This window comes from Rousettus aegyptiacus, unplaced genomic scaffold (assembly GCF_014176215.1).
Source record: "Rousettus aegyptiacus isolate mRouAeg1 unplaced genomic scaffold, mRouAeg1.p scaffold_m13_p_13, whole genome shotgun sequence".
NCBI classification, from domain to species: Eukaryota; Metazoa; Chordata; class Mammalia; order Chiroptera; family Pteropodidae; genus Rousettus; species Rousettus aegyptiacus.
Genome location: NW_023416288.1, coordinates 36,821,416 through 36,844,248, shown reverse-complemented (window position 1 = coordinate 36,844,248; position 22,833 = coordinate 36,821,416). Strand labels below are relative to the sequence as shown.

The following is a 22,833-nucleotide window of genomic DNA, read 5'->3' as shown; positions in this document are numbered from 1 at the left end:
CAGGAGGTCTGGGGTGGGCCAGAGAATCTGTATGTCCGACAAGTTCCTGGGAAATGCTGTAGCTGCTGGTCCTGGAACTACATTTTGAGAATCATTTGGGTTAGAAGCCCAGCCCTGGATTTGCTCTGGGTTTGCCTCTGGCTCTACCTGTCCTGAGCTATTTGTCTCATTTTCTCTTGTAAAACAAGAGGGATAACAATCCCCACGGGACTGTTGTGAAGAATAACATATGTTAAAACTCTTAACCCAGTGCTCAGGACTGGGTTAAGCACTCCACAAATGTTAGCCCTCCTTACTATTAAAGACTGTCAACAAGCAAATAATTAGGCGATATCACTTAGGGTAGTCGTGTTAAAACTGGGATGATCTGAGATGGTACCATATACGTTTTTCTGATGGAAAGTAGAGTTGAGGTTACAATTGTGTTTTCAAACATCTCACTGCTTGGTTAGCCAGGCCACCTTAGGACAGACATATGCTTGCCTGGGGTAAGGTGGAACCTGCTTTTATCAGCATTATCTCTCAGCTAATGTTTAACCAGGTGAGTAAAATGTAAAGCATGTCTTTAAAATTTCACCAGTGAGCCCAGTGCTCTGCACCTGCTGCCTTTCTCAGATGGTCCCGGCCATACATGAAATTTTATTGGACCGCTGAGTCGTGAATCAGACATACCCCAAGTAGCTCAAAGAGCAGTCATTGTGAGGGTGTGCTATCTGCTTTCTGTTTGGATGCGTAAGGATGGCCTTACAAAAGCTTGCACCTCCTCATAAGCATTATGCCTGCAGTCTGGACCACCTCTCTCCCACCCCCATCAATGAGTGATGGTACCTTGGGTTAGGGGTGTTACAGCCCAGGTACCGCTAACAGAGCATGCACTGAGATCCACGATGCATGATGCTATAGGTAGTTCTGTTTTTCTAAAAAAAAAAAAAAAAAAAAAAAAGCTAACTAATGTAATATTTCATCTCTAGTAATTATATAAAGAAATACACATCTTCAAGTTAGACTTTAAGAAGTAAAAATCACCGAGAGAGATTAAAGAAGATTCTCAAGAAATTTTACTTATTATCCATCACTGTTTAATCGCCCCTTCATTTTCCTTATTCTGTTTTAAGAAGAAACCTTCCGCTTTTGCTTCGACTTCTGCTTCAGCATACACACTGTTCCTTGGTGGTCCTCTCCAGGTCAGGCTTTCTGTCCCCCGAGCCTTCAAATTCTAAGGCAGCTCGTCCTCAAGAGCCCTTTTCACTGCTCGTGGCATCACCTTGGAAATGACTAAATATTTTCTATGTGCAAATGTGCAACGTCTGCATTACGTTAGGCGTTCCGAGTATTCCAAGGAGAGAAAATGCTTTTTTTGCAGGGTTATACATTTTAGTAGGTCACAGTACTTGTCAGTTAGAAAGTTTTTATTTTTAAAAGCAGAAAACTTTTGGTGCTATCTTTAGGGAAAAAAACCCACGTGTCTAAACTTTTTTTTTTTCTAATATTCGTTTTACTAGTGTTTCCCCTTCAGTAGTCCAACAGGTCTGCAACCAAAGCAAGTCTGGTTTAGGACCAAGAAAAACATGTGACTACATTGGGAAGTGAGATGAAAGCCTGGGAGGAATAATGATGGGAAAAGCCCTTTATTCTAGGTTGTGTGATTATTAAGGGGGATGGGAATAGACAAATGGAAAAAGTCTTGGATATAAAGAAAAGAAATATTTCTTACCAGGGATGAAACAGCCTTCTGATTACATAAAAGCCAATTAAAAGGCAATGGGATTGATTTTTGTTTGTGGCTTGCAGAATCGATCTCATTCAGAAATATATCTTATCTGGATATCTAGAATCACTAGAGTTTTCATGTTCCCCCAAACGCACATTTGTTTTAAAGTATTTCATTTCAGTGAATAAAAGGAGAAAAGAGAGAGGATTATAGTATGGTCGGAACCCCTCTGAGTTTACTTTAAATCAGTGGTTCCAAATGTACTGAGTTAGTTGAGTGAGATATAGTCAATCAATATGGCTTGTTAAGATCTTCCAGACACGCCTAAAACTGGATTAATGCCTGGAGCTACAAGGCTACAAGACCATGAAGTTTAGGCGTGGCATGTCAACATTTTTAAAGCATAAAGATAGAATGAAATGCTCTCACAGGCTTAAGAGAACAGTTTTTGTTACAAAGAAAGGCAGAAGAGAATGAAACGGGCAGATATTTAGGAGCATCAAAAAAGCACAGAAAGCGAGGAAATGCACAGGAAGGAAGGGCATGTAAAGTGGTATTTAAAAAGTGAATACAATTCACCAAGAGATAAAACACAGTGTTGCAGCAGTTCAAGACAGGTCACTGTCATCTGTAGTTGGCTTAACCTTTGGCAATCAAGAAAAAAATGCTGTTTCTGACCATGAATGCTAGAAATATCAGTTCATCAATTTACTTCTGCATTAAAAAGGTTTGTTTTTTTTTTTCCAAAGTAGATTATTCTATGGCAAGGGAGATGGGAAGCAAAGCTGCATAAAATGGAGAATAATTTGAAATAATCACATGTAATTTTATTTCCTTTTTTTAAAAAATTGCTTTTTATAATCCCACATTCACTACAGGAATTTCAAAAAAAGAAACACAAATGACACCAAATCATTTACAGTTACAAAAGAATTTCTACTTAGTGTGGATGTTTTAAGTAACTCTAATGGAATTTAATTTTGTATTAGTCATGCAAGTGAATCTCGCTGTTGGCCTCAAACAGAAATTTCAAATATTCCAGGAAAAAATATTAGTCTATGTTTAAGTAAGAAGCCGAACTGCCAAATACCCAACTCACTAGCCTAATAACAGCATTGAGTAAATCTGATATGCTATTAGTAATAGCATGAGAATTCTAGATGTCTTAGATTAGTGGTCTCTATCCTTTTTCTCATCATTTTACCATGTAGTTACTGGTTGCCCACTGCTGCTTGGCATTGTGCTCAATGCTAGGGAAGAAAGTACCTACGATCAAGACTGATGAAGTCTCTGGAGCTGGTGTTCTCCTGAAGTAAGATGTACAAGCACCGCGTGAACAATGACGTCTGATAGTAAAGTATATCGGAGAGTGTACTCCGTACTGCGAATAAGACACATGATGTGACAGGACAGAGGAGACCTGTGGGTGCTCATTTTTGTAGGGTTCGGGGAGTACTTTGGTTCTCTGGTGAGATTTGTTCTGAAACCTGGACACGCAGAGGAATGGAAGCCAGGCAAAGAGCAGACGCGGAATGGAATGGAAGCCAGGCAAAGAGCAGTGCCGTGGTCTGATGGAAGAGCTGGCGGGGCTGCAACGATGGTCCAGACGAGGCAGTAATGGACGCCGGGGCTCCACCATGGCTCGCAGGCGTAGCGAGGAGCCTCGTCTTTATTTAAGGAACAATGGGAAGCCGTTGAAACTGTTGAATTTATAATCTACAATGATGATTTGGGCTCCTGTTTGGTGGATAGAGTGTGTGTGCATGTGTGTGTGTGTGTGTGCATGCATGTGTGTGCATGTGTGTATGAATGTGTGTGCATCCATCTGTGTCTGTGTGTGCACATGTGTGCGTGTGCATGCATGTGTGTGCATGTGCGCATGTGTGCATGTATGTGCACGTATGTGTGTATGAATGTGTGCGTGGCCGTGCATCCATGTGTGTATGTGTGCATGTGTGTATGTGTGTGTGCATGCATGCGTGTGCATGTGTGTGTGCGTGTGTGTGTAGGCTGCAGGGAGAATGCCAGGAGTGGAAGCAGGGAGACCAAGCAAGAAGCTGCTGACTTGTAATAACCCAGGCGAGAAAGGATGATGGTCCAAACCACAAGACAGTCATGGAGATAGAGAAGAGTGGGCAAATGCGAGATATATCTGGAGGTAAATTTGATTATTGCTAAGAGAAAAGGGTAAGGGCCAGGAAAACAGACGTCAAGGTTTTTAAAGTTAGGTGACAGTTAATGGAGTGGGGCCCTGTTCTGTTTTGAACATTAGACTAATTAGACTAGAGGTGGTCTGTGGGACATCTACTTAAAGAGGTCAAGTAGACAGATGGAATGAGGTGCTTAGGGCCCCGGGGAAAGGTTTTAGCTAAAGATACAAATTTGGGAGTCGGTATTCTGCACAGTTCCTGGTAGACCACCCAGGAACGCATTCAGTAATTAATAAGTGTTTATGAAATGACCGATTGATAATTGACAGAAAGGGCAAGTGAGAATCTTGCATACTGGAAGAGGTTCTGAATCTCCTGGCAAGGAGTCCTCGGGAAATGCCAGCAGAGTGCCAGGTGCCAAGGCTGCTCAATAAATATTAATTTACGGCGGTGAATCTGAAGAAAGCAATGAACTGTTATTTCAGTACCCGACCGGAGCCGTCGTTCGGCTGCTTGTACCCTCCGTTCCTCTTCCTTACTGTCTTTTCTCCCGGTGGTTTAATTCCGAACCCAGGCATCCTGCTTGGTTCTTGATCGCTGCCTTTTTCACCCTCACGTCCAGAAAATCCTGTCGCCGCTCTGACTCTGTCCCTAGTGCCTGTCTGAGACCCTGTTCTCCACGGGTTTCTGAGTCTGCCGCGTGTCATGACTGCTGAGTACCTGTTAGGTGCCAGGCACCCAGCAGAGCAGACGTCTGCCCTCGGGGTAGCCCTTAATCCCCACCGAGACCCCCGAGGGAGTAAGAACGTGGGCGTAAGTCGGCGAGCTATCAAGTGGTAGGGCGAGGATGCAAGACAAGTCTTGCCGGCTCTGCCGCCAGGCTCCCCTGCCTGGGTTTGCAACGCTCGTCGGACTTTTTTTTTTTTTTTTAATATTAGTTTCATCTAACCATTCATTGCACGGTATACCTGACAGCTCACTGCTGCCTGCTGAATCGGTCTGCTCCCATGACTCCCCCGGTTCCCCAGCAAAGTCCCTTAGGTGGTAGGTAGCTGTTGACAGCCACCAAGCTTTCAAGGCAGTGTCTGTACCCTCGAGCGACAGCGTTCCATATCTCTGTGACTGCAGGCTCACTCAGTGCTCCAAGGTGGGTGTTTGCCACATTCAATGAGAGGACCCTAACCAGAACAGCCCATCGTCTGGGAGGTTATTAGTCATCAGAGAAACAAAGAGATTGAGTACGTTGGAGCAAGACCGTTGGGCAGGCTGGCCAGAGACAAGGTGGCTTAGAGGAGAGATGCTGAAGACAAAGAAGGGTGTCGGGAGGACTGCGTGTAAAAGAAAAACGTGGACTCCTAACAGCTAGCCGAAGGGTGAGATGGCAAAGACATAGGGAAAAAATCATAACTCATTGTTCAAAAGAAATCGCCTTTATGGCTTTATGTAAATGCGTTAATAAAGCTTCACTCTCCCTGGCCAAACTCACCAAAAGGCTTTCTGTCTTCGTTAGGCACGTCCCCTGAGCATGCAGGTGCGCTACGAGGCAGACAGACATTTGCACAAACACGATCCACTGCAGGAGCAGCGGTTTCGCCCACGGCCAGGAGGAGGGCGCGCCTTCACTAGGAGGCCGCGTCCTGGGAGGCCAAGCCAACTGGGCAGGAGTCATTTGCAGTTAATGCCACAAGGGAGGACAAAGGGAACTGAAGCCACTCCTGCTGGCACTCATCAGCAGCACCTGTCTTTCTAGCACGCCCGACCCTTTATCGCTGACACCTGTCTGGCTGGATGGGCCCCACGCTGCCTGCTGAGGAAATGGAGCTGAGGAACATCCATTTCAGGGTAGGTTTCACGGCAGGAATGGGATATGGAATTTCTAGAGGCAAGCTACCTATGAATCCACCATCCACCCAGCAGAACTTATTAATGAATCAAATTGATAAAAGGTCAAAAGGTGAAAAAGCGAGATTTAAAAGACAGATGAGAGAAAAAAAGCTGCACGGGTATCGTGTCCCTTAGTCTCAGCAGATGGTGGTGGCTGTGGCCAGCCCTGGTTTGCTAAGGCATCTGTAGCATTTCCTTTCAACACAAGTGCCACGTTAAAGAGCGATGTGGTGGACCCTCAGGCTGCCGGATGTCTGAAGAGTTCCAGCCGGACCCTAGAAAGAGCATCTACGCATCTAATCCGAATTCACCAATTTCTGCTGCTAAAATTCCACCTGGCTTATAAGGACGACTGACATGGTTGCAAGGATTCTGAGAAACAAGAAGTCTGTCTGTCCATCTCTCTCTCTCTCTCTCTCTCTCTCTCTCTCTCTCTCTCACACAGACACACACACACACACGCAGGTAAAATCTTAAATATATCTTTCATTACATGCATCATGACTTTGTTCTCTTTTAATGACACTCAAAGTATCGATAGGTTCTTTGCTATATCCTCAGCACTTAGATCAAAGTCAGAATACAGTAGGCTCTCCATACACATTTGCTGAATAAACAAACACATGAATATTTACTATACCCTTGGGTTTCTGGTGCTCAACCTTGGCTGGAGACTTTTTTGCTAATACTCCTAGGAAGAGTCCATAGCTGCATTCTAATCTCACAAACATTCTTTTCATGAAGACCGTTAAAGTCCTCTAGCTCCCTATACACATAGCTATGTTTTTTTCTGATGGAGACATACTAAATGTAAAATAGGAACGAAGGAACTTTTAACAACCCATTCTTAATTCTTACCAAAAACACTCTATTTAAAGCATTTTATTAAAATTGTATCCTAGTCTTCTCTTATTTGGATATTATTAGATAACCAAAGGACACCAGTCAGCAGGGTCAGTAACAGGACAAGATCGGACTACCAAAGAAGTGTGTAACTTCATTCTGGATTTTTCCTTAAGGATTAGATACTTGCTCCTCTTACGCCATATTCTTAGCATGAGAATGTCGATTCTGTATTAACATTCAGATTACTCGATGAATTTCAATGCCCTTCAACAGAAGTAAAATTTTATGTAGAAACAGTTATTAAACAGCACTAAGTTGGCTTGGGGTGTGGGTCCCCAAGTCTGAGACAGGTTCAAAACCGGACCTAGTCAGTCTGGCGCAAAGTATCGATGTTCAAGAATGAATCTCAAGAGTGTTGGAACTGGAGACTTTCTCCTGATAAAAGCACATGTGACCTTTTAAAAGACATCTGCTACTCTGTATTTAATCAAAGTCATAATAACAAAAATAAGCAAGGATCAACGACTTTTGTTTGAAGAATATTAATTTGGCTGTTAAAAAAACTGGTCAGTATAAAAATAGAAAATAGAGCCTTAGTTTTGCCTTTCAAATCTTGCTGGCATCTCAGACAATAAGGAACTGATTAGTGAAGGAGGGCTAGGGAAAGTTTGTGGGCTGGTCAGCGTTTTTATTAGTTGATATATTGTTCCAGCTTATCTCCAAGAATAAAACCGCAGTCACTTTTCTCGTAGACTTAAAATGTCAAGTCAATATGACCAAGTATAAAGGTTTGCTAAATATGGGTGCTGAGGGTATCTAGATATCTCTTGTTCTCTATCTTTTCTCTGTTGGAGCATTCTATAATTAAAAAAATGATAAACAAATCAAATCGGCAGGAACAAGGAAAACAATAAAAAAAACCCATGTTTTGGGGGGTTTACAAAGTGTACTTACTTACTTCGCCAGTGCAATCGTTAAAAACATGAGACATTTGATTCCAAGTCTGTTAGTATTTTTAAAATAAAACCTGTCTTCAAAATATAGGTTAAGATGTTAAATTTGGTGACATTCTAACAAGTGTTACTAGAAACCAGCTCCCAGGAAACCTGCCATCCCTCCTGAGTCAGCCCCGTGCTGACAACTCATCACATTTAACAAGGTGCATTGCAAAGAGCTGAGTACTGACCTCCCCAGGACAAATAATCCTCTTGGGGCGAGGAGCCTCTTGCTGTAACTGGTACACTGCCAGAAACAAAACAAAAGATAATTATAATTAGACCACAGTAACACATGTCAACCTGCCTCATGCCTTCACAGAGTTCCGCCTGAGCACACCTCAAAAAAGGCAAGTGTTTCGAACCAAGAAAAAGGATACGGGCCGTTTTTAGACCACATAAAGTCAGATCATTTATATGGAAATTAGTCACTGTGAATGTAAACTGGCAAAATTGATTTTTTTTTTATTCTTATAAGGCCAATTTACTTCCGTAATCATTACTGGCATTGTTCGCTTTATGGCTTTCTTGGAAGACTAGATAAGGACTAAAATTCTCCTATTTATTTTAAAGATGAAATTCTACTTGGAAAGACCTAAGCAGTAAGATCATGTACTAATAGGGTTCCTGAATTTAAATGCGGATGGCTCCTGACATAGCTGGGAAAGACAGGCATTATTAGAACAGGAGTGTCATTTTCTGAAACGTTACAGTTACGTACAAAGACACAACTGAGTCTGCGAGCGGATGGAACCCAAGCCACGGCTCCCTTCACGTGTCCCATTTCTGCCCTGTCACCGTGGCTTCGCAACTGTTTGACTGCTCCTCACACGTTGTCATTCCTTTTTCTTGGGCTCCTTCGTATCTGAAATAATAACTCTCTTACATCCCGTTTTAAAAACTGGCCTTCGGGCTCGGGCATGGAGAAAAAAGCAGGCGATTCTATACAAAAATATCATTACTCAGACTATTATTTGTGATTTTTTTTTTTTTTTCACATTATGACTGATTTTCTGCTGCTCAGCTAGTCTGGTTACTCCTCTTGGAAGACACGCCCCTTTGTGGGTCCCCGTGGATTCTACTCCCACGGAAACAGAAGCCGAAAACAAGCCGAGCTGTCGTTATCTTCAGAGTCTTGAGAGGAAAGAATTCATCTTAGATGGAATAAATCTATGGAAAGTGAAAAACTTGATTGTATAAAGTACAGATGATGTAATAAGATAAGGAGAATCTTCTGAGTTATCCTTAGGTCTAAAAATAAAAGAAGAAATTTTAATTGAAGTGCAGATGGTTATATGGAAACGATGATGGAAATGATGGAAATGATCGGATATGTTTCATAATTGCGGCTCCCTCCACCCTATGCCTTCGGCTCAGTGTGGTTCTTTTCGTACCTAATTAAGTGTAGACTGCCCAGCTCTAGCACAGAGAAGAACCTATCTAACTCTCTTACAGATGCTTTAATGTACCACATTTCTGAGCTTAGGTTGCCTGTACTAATGAGGATGCTTAGGTGACCGAACGAGAACTACACCCATGAATGGTAGATAGAGAAGGTTTTATTTACTTATTTATTTTGTTTGTTTTTATCAACAAGGAAACGTGGGAAGAACTGGCCAAATATAGAGAAGTAACTGTGGACATTCCCCTGACCATCCCATAGGGCCCACACTCTCCTTAAACGATGAGAGGCTCCTTTAGGCTTCATGAATCAGCCTCGACAGCAGGGTGTGTAGTTGTTAATGAGGGTGACGGGAACCAGAGGGGCCGATTCCTAGAATCCTAGAGCTTTGGCGCTAAGGGGAATTGCAGAACCCACATCCAGAGAACACTGTCTCCTCTTCTCTTCTCGCTATCAGTGTCTCTTGAAGCCAACAGCTACATGCGGAGGGCGTGGCTGGACCGGCTTTGTGAACGCCATTCTTCATGGTTCCCTTGGAGGTGACAGAGGAAGTGCATCTCGTACAAGAGAGAAGCATTTTTAGCTAAGCGTGCCTTCGCAATTCATATCAGAAAATATTTGAACATCTGCTGCAGATACCCTAGTCAGCATTATGTGGAATTTTCTGAGGATGAATGGAAAGGAAGGAAAAAGAGAAAGAAACCAGCACGTTGAGTGTGTGCTATGCGCTAGGAGCAATGTTTTATTGAATCTTGCGGAGAACTCAGAAAAAAAGAATGTTGTATCATTCTCATTCTCATTTTTTTTTTTTTTTTAGATAAGAAAACAAGTTCAGAGAAGTGTACTCAGTTATTATGTATCATTTTGATCCAGAGCCCTGGTCTATTTTCTTATGCCTCAGGGCCTTTGCACGTGTGACATCCCCCTACCTGCGGGCGACTCCCTCTCTCCCCTCATTCAGGTCTTCCCTGACTTGCCCGACTTGGGATAGAAGGCCACCCCATCGCTCTCATCCCTTACACCATTTTATGCTTCTTCAGAGGACTCCTCACCATCCACACACTTTCGTGTATTGTCTCCCTTGACTTTAGTGACAACTCATGGAGGGCAGTGACCTTGTCTGCCCACCGTGGTAGCTCCAGCACCTAGAACAGTGCTTGGCACATAGGAAGTGCTTAATGCACTTTTGGTGAACGAATGGGCCACGATCTGTGACCTTAAGAAAACTCTGATCCAGTGAGGGAGGTGTATGTGAAAAAATACCACCCACAAGGGTGGGCCAAGCACTTTAATGAGGGGCAGAGGAGGGAGCAGTTCTTTTCACTCAGGTGTTCAGGATGGCTTCCAGCGGGGAGAGGCGTGGAGCTCGCTATGCAGAGAAGAGAGAGGGGCCACAGGTGGAGGCAAGAGCCCCGGAAGGAAAAGGGAATGATGTTACCGGTGAACGTCCGGTGTGTCTCCTGCGGATGGGGGAGGAGGCCACATGGAAATGAACCTCGAAGGTCATGCTAAGGAGCATGGATGTTCTTCTGTCTGCAATGGGGAGGCGGTGACATGTTTTGAGGGGGGGCGATATGATCTGGTCTGTTTCAGAATAATGATAATAAAGACAAGGCTATTCAGAATAAGAGAAGCTGCCATTTTCTGGACACCTTATCTACATCTTCTCATTTAATTTTCCCAACGAACTTTCATGGTCACTGTTACGTCCCTCTCCCTGATAAAGTAGTGGAGACGCCAAGCTTTGAAGGAGCTCAAGGTCACACAGACGATGCGATAAAATCAAGGTGTAAAGGCTGGTTTCCAGATCCCAAGGTCTGTATCTTCCAGCCTCACCAGCAGTTCCCTAACGCAGATGGCGAGGAGGTTCCCATGTGGGCTGCTTGCATTAGAATCCCCGAGGAGCCGTTATAAAAATACAGATTCCCAGACCCCATCGTCCCTGGTGATGCTCACTCTGCTAGTCTGGCAAGGGGCCCCGACATGTTCTTTTCAAAGCTCCCCGGAAGATTCCAATGCATGGCCAGGAGTCGGGGGAAGGGGCCATGGCCCTTTGCCTCGTGGAAGGAGGGATCAGAATGGGGACCTTGGGTGAAGGAGATGGCGACAGTGCGAGTTACGAGAACACTGGTGGGGGTGCAGAGGAAGACTTTAGTGACAACTCGTGGAGGGCAGCGACTTTGTCACACATCGAGTGAAGAGAAGGACCTCAAATGACCAGGAGACCGAGATGCCATTAACGATCACAGAGGACGAAGAAACATTCTGGACAGTTCTTCTCCTGTGTCCCCAGGCTGAAGCCCACAGCTGTACCCTCTAGGGGTCCCCTGAGGTTCAGTAAAGAGAAATGCTGTAGTTCGCCAGTTTCGAACCGGGGTCAGTACGAGCCAGGGGAGATTTCGAGGGGTTCCTCACAGACTCTTCAGGCCAGGGACACCTCTCCTCTCCTCCTGGGTCCCTGGCCAGCACACGTCATTAGTCACCTACTATTTCCTGCTGAGCAAATCTCAGATTCCACAAGATCTGTTTGGTGCTGTTCCAAATGACAGAAATCGGCAAATAGGCAAAAGCCCATTTGGCATCCGGATTATGTGTCTCTATAAAAATAAATGAGATGGCAGCCAGTGGCGTGGTCGCCATATAGAAATGGGGCCCTAAACCCTATTATCTTAGCTTCGAGTGGGGGCCCCAGTACCTCATTTTCAGAGGTGAGCTGTAACAAAACAAACATCCATGGAGAAAGCCTCCAAGGTACATTTAATATAACAGAAACATGTCACATAATCGTGTCATTTCTTTCATTTTCTTTGTTCAACAAACACATTTTACAAGCAAAATGCAATAATGTATGTCACTTCTTGGGTGATTCTGGGGGCTAAGAGGCTAGACATAATAAAGTTTGCTTCTACAGTAATCCTGCAAATATGTTCCAGGTACTCCCCAGCCTTGGGCCTACTCCCCAACATTTTTGGCATCAGAGATCAGTGCTCCTATGAGAATCCAATGCCTGAGGATCTGAGGTGGAGCTGAGGCGGTGATGCTGGCGCTGGGGAGCGGCTGCAGATACAGATGACTGGTTCCTAACAGGCCCTGGACTGGTACTTGGTCTGTGGTCCAGGGGTTGGGGACCCCTACTCTACAGCGTATGAGAGAATTCTTAGTGCTAAAATAAACCTTTTGGCAGGAGTGGAGGTGGGGGTAGTGACCAGGGAACATGGAGATGAGAAAGGGCCCTCCTGAAGACACCGGAAGCTGACTGAGAAATCCAGAGCTCACTGAGAGAATGTTTTACTTTTTCTTCAATGAGAAAACTTGGCCACCTTCTCCTGGCCACAGAATCAGCCCCCGCGGATGCCTAGTGAAAGCCTGTGGCCTAGGTGATGCTGAAGCCCAGTCCAGACCCATCGACTCCTAAGAGATCCTGCAGGCATGTCCCCTAACAGCCACTTATCTCTAAAGAGACCACACAGACCCAGGGGCCGAACCCAGTCCCTTGTCCATGACACTGAACCGGTACCGCCCTGCCCTCTGCTTGAGCCTTCCCAGGTTTCATGGGAAAAAAAGCTCATGGTATGAGTGAGAGACGGTCGGTGCCTCAGATGCCTTCTCGGCTCAACCCCACCTCACCTCGACCTGCTGCGTGAGGGTCCTGCCTGGCTAACATGACGTCCAGGCTTAATGAGGATGGGGCTCTTCTCTTGTCTGGGGGCACCAAAAATCCTGAGGAGAAGGCTGTGGGGACTGGAACCAGGGAGTCTCAGGTGTCAGCGTGCCTGATGAACACATGTGGGGTGTGACGCATTGCAGATCCCTTCACTCTTCTGATTCAGACATCTAAGGCAGGGCTGAGGAATAGATGTTACATCTTCCTGGGGTGGTTCTGATGCAGGGCCTCTGTGGATCAGGGTTTTGAGGTTCCAAGCTCCTCTTTAAAACCCAGGCACAAGCTACGACTGCATGACCTGCTGCCCAGGAAAATGTCCTGGGAGGGCTGTTGGGTGCCTCATTTGCCACTTAATTGGCAGTTAGCCTCTGAAAAAATAAAATCTTTCAAAGTCTACCCACGGCGTTGGCTTTCGAACTGGTCTGATTAAGGCATAGAGTTGATACATTTCTGGCTTAAAGTTTAGAATGTGGCTTTTTTTTTTTTTTTAAGTACACTTGAAAATAGTTTTTCTTTTAGAGAACTGAAACCAAATCTTTCTCAGTGACTTCATTAATGTTTTGGGGTTTGGTCTTAAGTACTAAGGGCTAGCTGCAGATACATGATACTTGGGGACAAGATTATTCTTATGGAGACAGCCCAGTAAGTGACAGCATTAGCTTCTAAGACAGGGAGGGGGGACTGAAGGGGCATCATGGGACATCCTGGTTCTTCGAATCAAGATCCAGTCTTTATCCATCCTTGTGGTCCCAGAGCTTCAAGTCCAGCGCCTGGCTTAAGGCAAAGACTTAATGCATTTGTTGAATGGATGAATGGATGAATGAATGAATGAATGAATGAACAATTTACTCTATATAAAATATTGAGAGAGCTGATTTCTAAGGTTCCTTACTCATCTAGATTTCTAAGTCAGACATTTATGGTTGCCTTCCCAGCATCCATTTCTATCTCTCCTGTTCTAACACTACTCCACATTTTCCAGCCATGTGGATCATCTAGAATCGATCTCTCCCTGAGTTTGACTGGTTTTAGGGCAGATAACATATCCCAGCTCTGACTGCAGTGATAGAAGCCAGGCTTGGTGACTCAAGTCAGTCAGGGCTGAGACTTGATTCTAAAACTTTGCCTGCTACTCTTCAGTAAGAGAGTGGCAGCCCTGGTGTGTGATCTAGGGATCACAAAGGAAGAGCCTATTCATAGTGGAGCCAACCCTAGGAAGGTCCAGCCAATAGAGGAAGAGACACACTGGGTTCCGGTAATGTCATCTGAGTGGCTGGAACAAGGTCTGTCTGAAGTCGGTTTGCCTGGACTTTCTGCTTACATCAATCAAGGTGAGTAAGCGGAATATTCTGTTATTTGCAACCAAGAACATCGCAATTCGCATTAAAACTTAGAAACAGCTTCTTAAAGTGGATCGTTATGGAGTAGACAAATTTTCTTTTGAAAAAAATATCATAATTGAGACTAATGCTTCATAACAAGAATCTGACGTAGGTCAGAGTACGGCAAACAACAGATGATGGAGGAGAGTAAAGACATACCTACGAACTTCCGCAATCACTGCAAATCATCAGTTTTTAAACCAGGTCCCATAAAATGGCAAAAATGCATTGCATGCAGTAATATATGAGAGATTTCAAAGTACCAAATAATCGTTGGTTAAAAAAATAAGCGTGTGATGTAAAAATACAAAGTCCACTAATGATATGCTGATGAGTTTGACATCACTATTTAAAATCAATCTCTCAAAGGATGGTTTACGAGCATTTCCAAGAGGATAGCATGGGAATTCCTGAAGTTCAGAATAGGTTTACTAGCAAGTTTGAAAAAGAAAAAAAGGATTTCATATTCTGATAGGTTTATTAGACTCCTGGGTCAGGAAAAGGCTATAGGTTTAGTATATATGAAGTTTCAAAAGTATCTCGTGAAGTTCTGCAAGAGCCTCAGATTCCTTCTCCCACTTATCCTTCAAGACTCACACACAAATTTAACCTCTTCTAGAAAGTCTTCTGTAATCCCAGGAGGTGAAGGAGTAGTATATTATTACTAGAATCCATCTGCATTTTAAGTTAAGTAATTTACATCAGTCTCCCTTACCAGACTGTAAATTGGAGGAAAGTATGGACCATATTTTATTCATTGTCGATTCCTAATACCCATCCTCTGACGTTCAGAAGGTGTTCACTGTATGTTTGCTGAAAGACCAAATAAGTGGATGATAATCTTGGGAATAAGATAGAGTAGCATGAGCTTGGGAATAATATTGTCAGGCGAGTTTACAAGTGGTCCAACACCCAAACTCAAACAATTCATGGATCAGAACAATGAAAAAAGAGAGTTCTTTCTTAGTGATGCTCTGTAGACCTTCGGGCAATGTGTTTTTGGTGTTGGGGATGGCACCAGTGACCGCATGCTCCCTTCAGTTTTGGAATGCCATGTCACTAGAGACCCTCGAATAGAGTCTGGATGACTAGTAATTAGTTGAGTGTAAGAAAGAGGAACTGCATATATGTCATCAGGATTATAGTAAATGACCTCAACTATCCCTTCTGCATCTGAAGTTTTATGAGTCTAGAGCAAATTAAAAAAAAAAAACACAGCTTGGTTAGATCCAAAAATTAAACTTAAAACCCATACACTAAGGTAAAATCGATATCGTGAAAACATAATTATTAATGCCTTTTCGAGCTTCCTTAGAACATATAAGTGTTTTTAAGAGATATTGGGTGGCCCAAGGTCTCCTAGCAAAGGGTGAAATAAAATTGAACCAATGCCATCTTTTCGCTTCAGTAAAGCTCTCTGAGGTGACATTCGCTCAACAAATATTTATTGGGTAGTTAATGAATGCAAGGCTATGTGCAAGGCACAGCAAGCCATAGAACGCCCAGTACCTCTCACCACAGATATTTCGTTGATTTACTGTCAGAGCACTTCACACTCCATTAGCAAACAAACAAACAAAAACATCCAATTACTAAGTCATTAGCGCTGGCTTTTAAAATAGAATATCAGAATGCAGAATGGAAAATGGCAAGGGCCCGCGGAGACCCAGCGCGGCCTCTGATTTCACAGATGGAAGAGCAGACTCGCATAATGAAGAAGGCGATGGCCCTACACATGCTGACGCGGAAGGAGAAAGACAAGATATTCGCGAAGTGAGACAAGCAAGTCGAAGGGCACCGAGATGAGCCTAAACCCATTTTTACAAAGAGAAACGAGGAGGGCAAAACACGCCTTAGGATTAGGCACGTGTGTCCTAAGCGTTTGGGGGATATGCCTTCTAACATGGACGGGGGTCAGCTCCTGGGCACGTACCGGGATATGGGGCTGGTTTGCAGATGATGGCTAAATTTTTACTCTTAGCTTTAGGTCTTTCTATAATGTTTGTTACTATTATTGTTTTTTTTTTTTGGCTCCCAAACAGGGACATGAAATGTTTGTCTTTTACGTGGTTTCGTATTGCTTTTGTAACAAATATACACATACATGGATGGGTATATGCATATGCGTGTGCATGTCTGCATATGTATATCGTTATTTATGTACTTACGTATACAGTTTTAAATAGAAAGGAAGAAGCCTTAGAAACTTGCAGGCTGTGGGGCAGACTTGCCCCTGGGTTCCACTCTACATGCCCTCTCAACGCTTTTTGTAAAACCTTTGTCCCATTACTGAATCTCCCTGAGCTGTGGTTTCTTTGTATGTGAAAGATATAGGGATAATAATGGTACCCATTGCTTAAGGCTGTGGTGAGAATTTGAGAGTCCAAGAACTTGCTAGTGCAAGCAGCTGGCCCAGGGCAGGTCTCAAAGGGCAGGAGAAAGAATGCAACATCAATGACGATAGTACTAATTATTTCCATTGTTGTCATCCAGGAGCAGAGCGTAAACAAGACCCTGTGTCCCAGGCTCTCCGCACAGTGAGTTTCCATCCTCCCTCAGGTAGAGGATGCTGAGCAAAGACAAAATGAGCCTGAGGTAATAACTGTCCGCCCTCAAGAGGGGAGCCGAATGGTGACCATGATCAGATAATGATCTCTGTTTCTAAAGAGTCGCCCTTAGTGACCAAGCATTACACATTATTTTCTGCAATTTGGTAATTAATTTCCTTGTGGTAAATGTCATATGATATTACAGCCTTAGGATGATGAGCCAAGAATCTATTCATGGAAGTCAACACATTTACCCTTGCTGACCAACTATGCAAGAGAGAGAGAGAGAGAGAGAGAGAGAGAGAGAGAGAGAGAGAGACAAGAAGAAAGAAAGGAAACAAAGAAAGCCCTAAATCAAAGGCATCTCTTTTTCCTGAAGTAGGGCACAGGCAGCCAGCTCTTGGGGTCCTGGTTGGGGGAGAGCACTTTTTCAGCCACCTCTGACCAATATCTCATCTTGGTGGAAAAACACAGATTTGGGTTTTCAGTAGCGTGCGGTAAGGGACTACTCGTGTGCACTAACCCAGCAGTAAGAATTGTTCAAAAGGTAGGCTCGCTAAAGGCTTCCGAGATTCTCATTTCAGATACTCACAGTACGATTTCCATATTGGAGGCTGGTATTCTTCAGCATCTAGAATAAAAAGAAAGAAATCAGTCTGTCAGCCTGAGCATCAAACTGTCAACACGTGTCTTCTCTGGAGGAACAACAGTCTGTCAGCAGTACTTGCGTTCTGGCCTCAGGGGGCCTCGCTACTCATTTATGGGACAGTTCCAGGCATGAGGGAGGAAATGTGCCTGGCGACCCTTGTGGACTCAAACACCACTCTCTTCAGATCACTTACCATGACAGAACCAATTGCTTAACCATTTTCATAGAGTCCAGTAAATCAAAAAAGATTTTTAAAGCAATTAACTTGATTATACCCTCAAGTAATCCTTTCAAACAGTGTTTACTTAACTTGGCATCATAAACATATAATTTATCTCACAGTTTCCAATCAGACCTTTAGCCCATTTATTAAGACTTGAGGGCAAGATGCAAAGTGGCAAGTATGTAATATTAAATCTGGGAAGCTGTGTAACTCAACCAACTCCTAAAATACTAGGTCTGACAGCAGACACTGATGATTCAATTGAAATCGCATTATCTCCTTGAATTTACTCCACTGTGTGACTTAGAAAATTTCCAGAAAACCTCTCGGCAATCAGAAGTGTCAGAGAAAAAGAGCTACAATAAAATGGAGAGGAGGAAATTCTTATTCATCAACCTAGCAAACAGACAATGGGGGAAAATCTGCTTGTTCAGTCAACTCCACAAGCCCAGCGCTGACAGCTGAATTTATAATTCTCGTAGAGTTCTTGGAGTCCTTCTGAGCTAGTAGCTAACGCCTTGGGAAAACACATTCTAGCTTAAACAGCCAGAGGGAAAAATCCTTTTCCCCACATCGCAGAATGTTGAGCTGGGGGAACCTTAAGTGTCCTCTAATTCGGCACCTTAGGTAGAAAGCTCTGTTTTTCTGCCACAGCATCACAAGGCCACGCTCATATTGTCCCTGTCCTTGTGCGACTGCCACACATTACTTTCATGTGAAGTGATAGGACTTTTCGAATCCCACACACAAAATAGTTTGAGAATTTTTCCCCTCCTGATGTTATGGTGCGATCAAATTTAAGACCCACGGAGCCAATTGAGATTAATTATGAGCCTTTATTATATTAGCCGGCTGGGGAGTGACTCTGCCCACTCAAGAATCCGCCCTGAGCCTCTAGAAGGAATAGCTTAAAAAGCCCCAAAACCCCCTCTAGCAAGACATATCTTTACACAGGATAACTACACCCTTAACATTAGCATATCTTTGCACAGAATATCTCCTAGAGCTACACCCTGTTTAACATTAAACAATGGAAGCAGAAGTTGGCCATTTGAAAATTTTCCACCCTTAACACTGCGAAACAAATGTTATTTATAAACAAAACCGAAGTTGAGAGTGGTGACCGTCCCCAAATCTTACTCAATTACACATGTGTAGCTTAAATTATATTCTTTCACAATTAATATCTTGCTCTCCAGGGCCCATCCTAGCACAGACTTATCACAAATAAATGCCTCCCAAGGTAGTTTCATTCCAATAAATTTATACTGTTAGGTCTACACTGTCAGAAAACTACTTATGGAGAATCAACCACACAGACACACAAACAAACCACACAGACACACAAACAAATACAGTGCATTAATAATGGTTTAGGTTGTTATTCAAACTTAGTTTGCTAAATCAAAGTGAAACTCAATACCTTTGTCAAAGTAAGAGAAAAATAGCTTAAATAGTGAGCTTTTAACCTAAACAAGCAATTATTTTCATCCTATATGTGACATAAACCCGTTTTAATGGGTTCACATAGTGTTTGTTGATAAAAAGCATTCAAATAAAATAAATCAAGTTGCTGAGTTTACAATAAAATTCTAGAACCATCCATACAATGCCACCTCACCAGAAAAGCCAGGTCCTATATCTTAAAATGTTGATAACACTTTCAAAAATATTTTTCGCAGATGAAGACCGACATATACTCATACACATCAGATTGCAAAGAAATGCAAATTCCTGAGATGCCATCTACCCAAAGCTGTAATGTCTTGTTATTCTGCATGAGATTTATTCTATGAGGTAAGCGCAACCCCCTGACCAGGAAATGGTCATAACCTAGCATGCAACTTTCTGCATGTTGAGGGAAGGTCCCCCCAAAAGTAGTAGCCCCCTTTAGGCAGGTTTTAAAATACAGTTCCAACACTCCACTTGGATTTCCTGAGGTTTCCTTACCCAAAGTGGGAAGTTCAGATTAGATGACCTGTCATTGTCAATTTCAGTCTCGTCATTCTGTGAAAAACCTAGAATTTTGTTTCTCCTGAAACTCTGGCTCCGAACTTTCTAACTTTCATTTAGGTTGCACTGCAGGTAAACGACTTATCGCTTTCCGGTTGCTCCTTATTGGCAACATAACACGAAGGCGCAGAAACCCGCCTACAGAGACTGGAGACTAGAACGTGCCTTCGCTTGCAATCTGCCAGCGTCACCCCTCGGCATCTGTAATAAGCATGCGTGTCGTCCCGTGGCCGACGAGGCCCTGCGTCATCTGGTCTTTGCCCACCTCTTGATTCCACTGCCGACATTTCCCCCTTTACACTTGTCATCCAGCCACACTGGCTTTCTCTCTGTTCCTAGAACAAGACCAGCTCTTCCAAGCCCCCAGCTTTTGTTCTTGGGGACCCTCCATGTAAAAAGCTGTCCAACAGACCTTTGCATGGCTGATTTTCTCCAACATGTAGGGCTCAGCTCAAATGTCACCTCCCGGGGGCCTTCCCTGCCAATCTCGTGTAAAGTAGCCTTCCGCAAGCCCCAGTCACTCTCTGTCATAGCATTAGGACCAACTAAAATTATTAATTGATTTGTTGGCTTGTTATTACCTATCTCATCCCATTATTAGTCAAATTCCATGTAAACAAGAATTCTGTTTTGGTCACTTGTGCATCATCAGCCCTAAGAAAGGTACCTGGCACATTCCAGGCAGTCAAAAAGTATATATTCAATAAATGAATACTCTCTCTGGGTTCGGATCTTACCTCTGACAACTACTGCCTGAATAACTTGAGTATTCAGGCAGTAGTATTGGGAGGCCTCTTTAAGAGCCTCCCAATACTCATCTTTATAAAACAGAAAAAGTAAAAGAACCGACCCCTTAACCCGTCTCTCAGGGTTATCGTGAGAATTAAATGAGATAACGTGTGCAATGTTCTTGGGCTAGCGCCTGACAAGCAGCAAGCTCTCAGGGAAGCCCCTCAAATGTTGCCATTGGTACCTCACTCTGTCCCCCTTCTTCCCAGGCGAGCTCATGCTCTTGGTCTCCTGTCCCCTGACTGTAGCCAATGACTATCTCTATTCTTGCTCCAGATCTGGAGCCTGTAATTAAGTTCCAGGGCTGTTGTCATGGAAGGTTTTCCTTTTCCATAAAAGAATTCAAAGCGAGAGGCCATTTGTCATGCTTCAGTGGAACAACCATAATTACCTTGGTCTTAGAGGCACGTTTCACAAACCACTAAAACACCCTGCTAAGAGGCCTTAGTCACGTGATGAAGCACAGAATATTTTTAATATGTTGAAACGAATCTTTAGCTGTCTCCAGCACTGCCCTACCAACATACACATTGGCCCCATTTCACACGATATTTTTCGAAAATCTACTTCACTCTCAGATAAGCTGACACTTTTATTTTTTAACCTAGAATAGGCTTTCTAGGTCATTTAGCTCACCTTTTTCATCTGGCAAATGAGGAAAATGAAATGCAGACAATTAAGTGGCTTTCTCAAGGTCATAAAACAAGTGAGAGGCAGAGGCAGGATTCGAGTGGGAGGTCTGCCTCCCAGGCCTCCGACACATCAGTCATCCTTGCCGAGCTGGCCACCCTAATTTACATATACTGAAATCAAGAAAAAAAATTACATGACAGATTTGCTAATTCAATTTTTGTGAAGCTCGAAAGAAAAAATAAAATAGAGAAAAGACAGAAGAGTAATAGTGTAGACTATTGACATCATGTTAAGTCGCAGGACAGTGTTCTATCTGTTCTTATAACCCCATCTAAGAGTTAAAATCCAGGAGACGAAAAGCGCTCGATGTACTGACAACACAAGACACGATGCTTTTGGAAAGTGCATTGTTTTGTTAGACATTTTAGAGAAATGGGTAGAACGCAGAAGGCAAGAAGAGGAAGTAGAACAGAAGATTTACCACACACATCCTAAGAGAAAAATTATCATGGAACCCAGAAGACACTTATACATTTTTTGGAAAGAAACGATGAATTGTAAAGGTTAAAGAGGCGTTGAAAATATATTGCTTAAAAATATGGATTAGTTTCTAAAAATGTCTCACCACTGTGCTGTACACCTAAAACTAAAATAAAATAATACTGAATGTCGATTCTAATTGAAAAATAAAAATAAATAAATAAAACAGGAGAGAGCAATTAAAAAATTTTTAAAAATAAAAATATTAACTAGTTTAAAGCAGTCCCATGTGTTTATTTTTGACTATGTTTATCTCGCTCAAGGAGACATATCCAAAAATATATTACTTAGACTGATATCAAATAGTTTACTTTTCTATGTTTTCTTCTAAGAGTTTTATGGTTTCAGGCCTTTAACTCATTGTGAGTTTATTTTTGCACGCGGTGTAAGAGAATTGCCCACTTTCATTTTTTTGCATCATCTCTGTCTAGTTTTCCAAACACCACTTGAAGAGACTGTTGTTACTCCACTGTGTATTTTTACCTCCTTTGTCATAGATTAGTTGACCATAAAAGGGAGAGTTTATTTCTGGGGTTTGTATTCTGTTCTATTGATCTATGTGTTTGTTTTTGTGTCAGTACCATACTATTTTAATTATTATTATAGTTTTGTAGTGTTATTTGTGACCAGGGAGTGTAATACCTTCAACTTTGTTCTTTCTCAAGATTGCTTTGTCTATTTGGGGTCTTTTGTGGTTCCATATAAATTTTAGGATTATGTGTTCTAGTTCTGAGAAGAATGACATTGGTGTTTTGATAGGAATTGCATTGAATCTGTAAATTACTTTGAGCAGTATGTTTATTTTAACAATATTAATCCTTCTTATCCATGAGCATGGTATATCCTCCCATTTATTTGTGTCCTCTTCAATTTCTTTCTTCGTTATCTTATAGCTTTCAGAGTATTGGTCTTTCACTTCCTTGGTTAGGTTTATTCCTAGGCATTTTATTCTTTTTGATGTTATAATAAATGTGATTAAAAAGCTTCTTCACAGTGAAGGAAACCTTCAACAAAACAAAAAGGCAACCTACTTATTAGGAGAATATATTTGCAGATGATATATCTGATAAAGGGTTAGAACACAAGATATATAGAAACTCATACAACTAATGAAAAAAAAATAAACAATCTCATTGAAAAATGGGCGGAGGATTTAAAAAGACATTTCTCCAAAGAAGACATACGATGGTCAATAGACATGTGAAAAGATGTTCAACATCACTAATCATCAGGGAAATGCAAATCAAAACCACAGTGAGATATCACCTCATACCAGTCAGAATGGCTATTATCAAAAAATCAACAAATAACACGTTGGAGAAGATATGGAGAAAAGGGAACCCTTGTGCATTATTGGTGGGACTGCGAACTGGTACAACTCCTATGTAAAACAGCACTGAGAG

General features: G+C 42.7%; 1 protein-coding gene across 5 annotated transcripts in view; it reads right to left on the bottom strand.

Annotated features, from left to right (window-relative positions):
* The window catches only part of CHN2 (chimerin 2), a 244,831-nt gene that overhangs the window by 97,847 nt on the left and 124,151 nt on the right, over positions 1-22,833 (bottom strand). For all 5 annotated transcript variants that reach the window (XM_016135958.2, XM_016135960.2, XM_036230432.1 and 2 more), the window contains 2 exons: positions 17,176-17,214; positions 7,778-7,833 (listed from right to left, as the gene is read on the bottom strand). In XM_016135958.2, the coding sequence (XP_015991444.1) occupies positions 7,778-7,833; positions 17,176-17,214 (95 nt within the window). The remainder of the gene's footprint in view (positions 1-7,777; positions 7,834-17,175; positions 17,215-22,833) is intronic.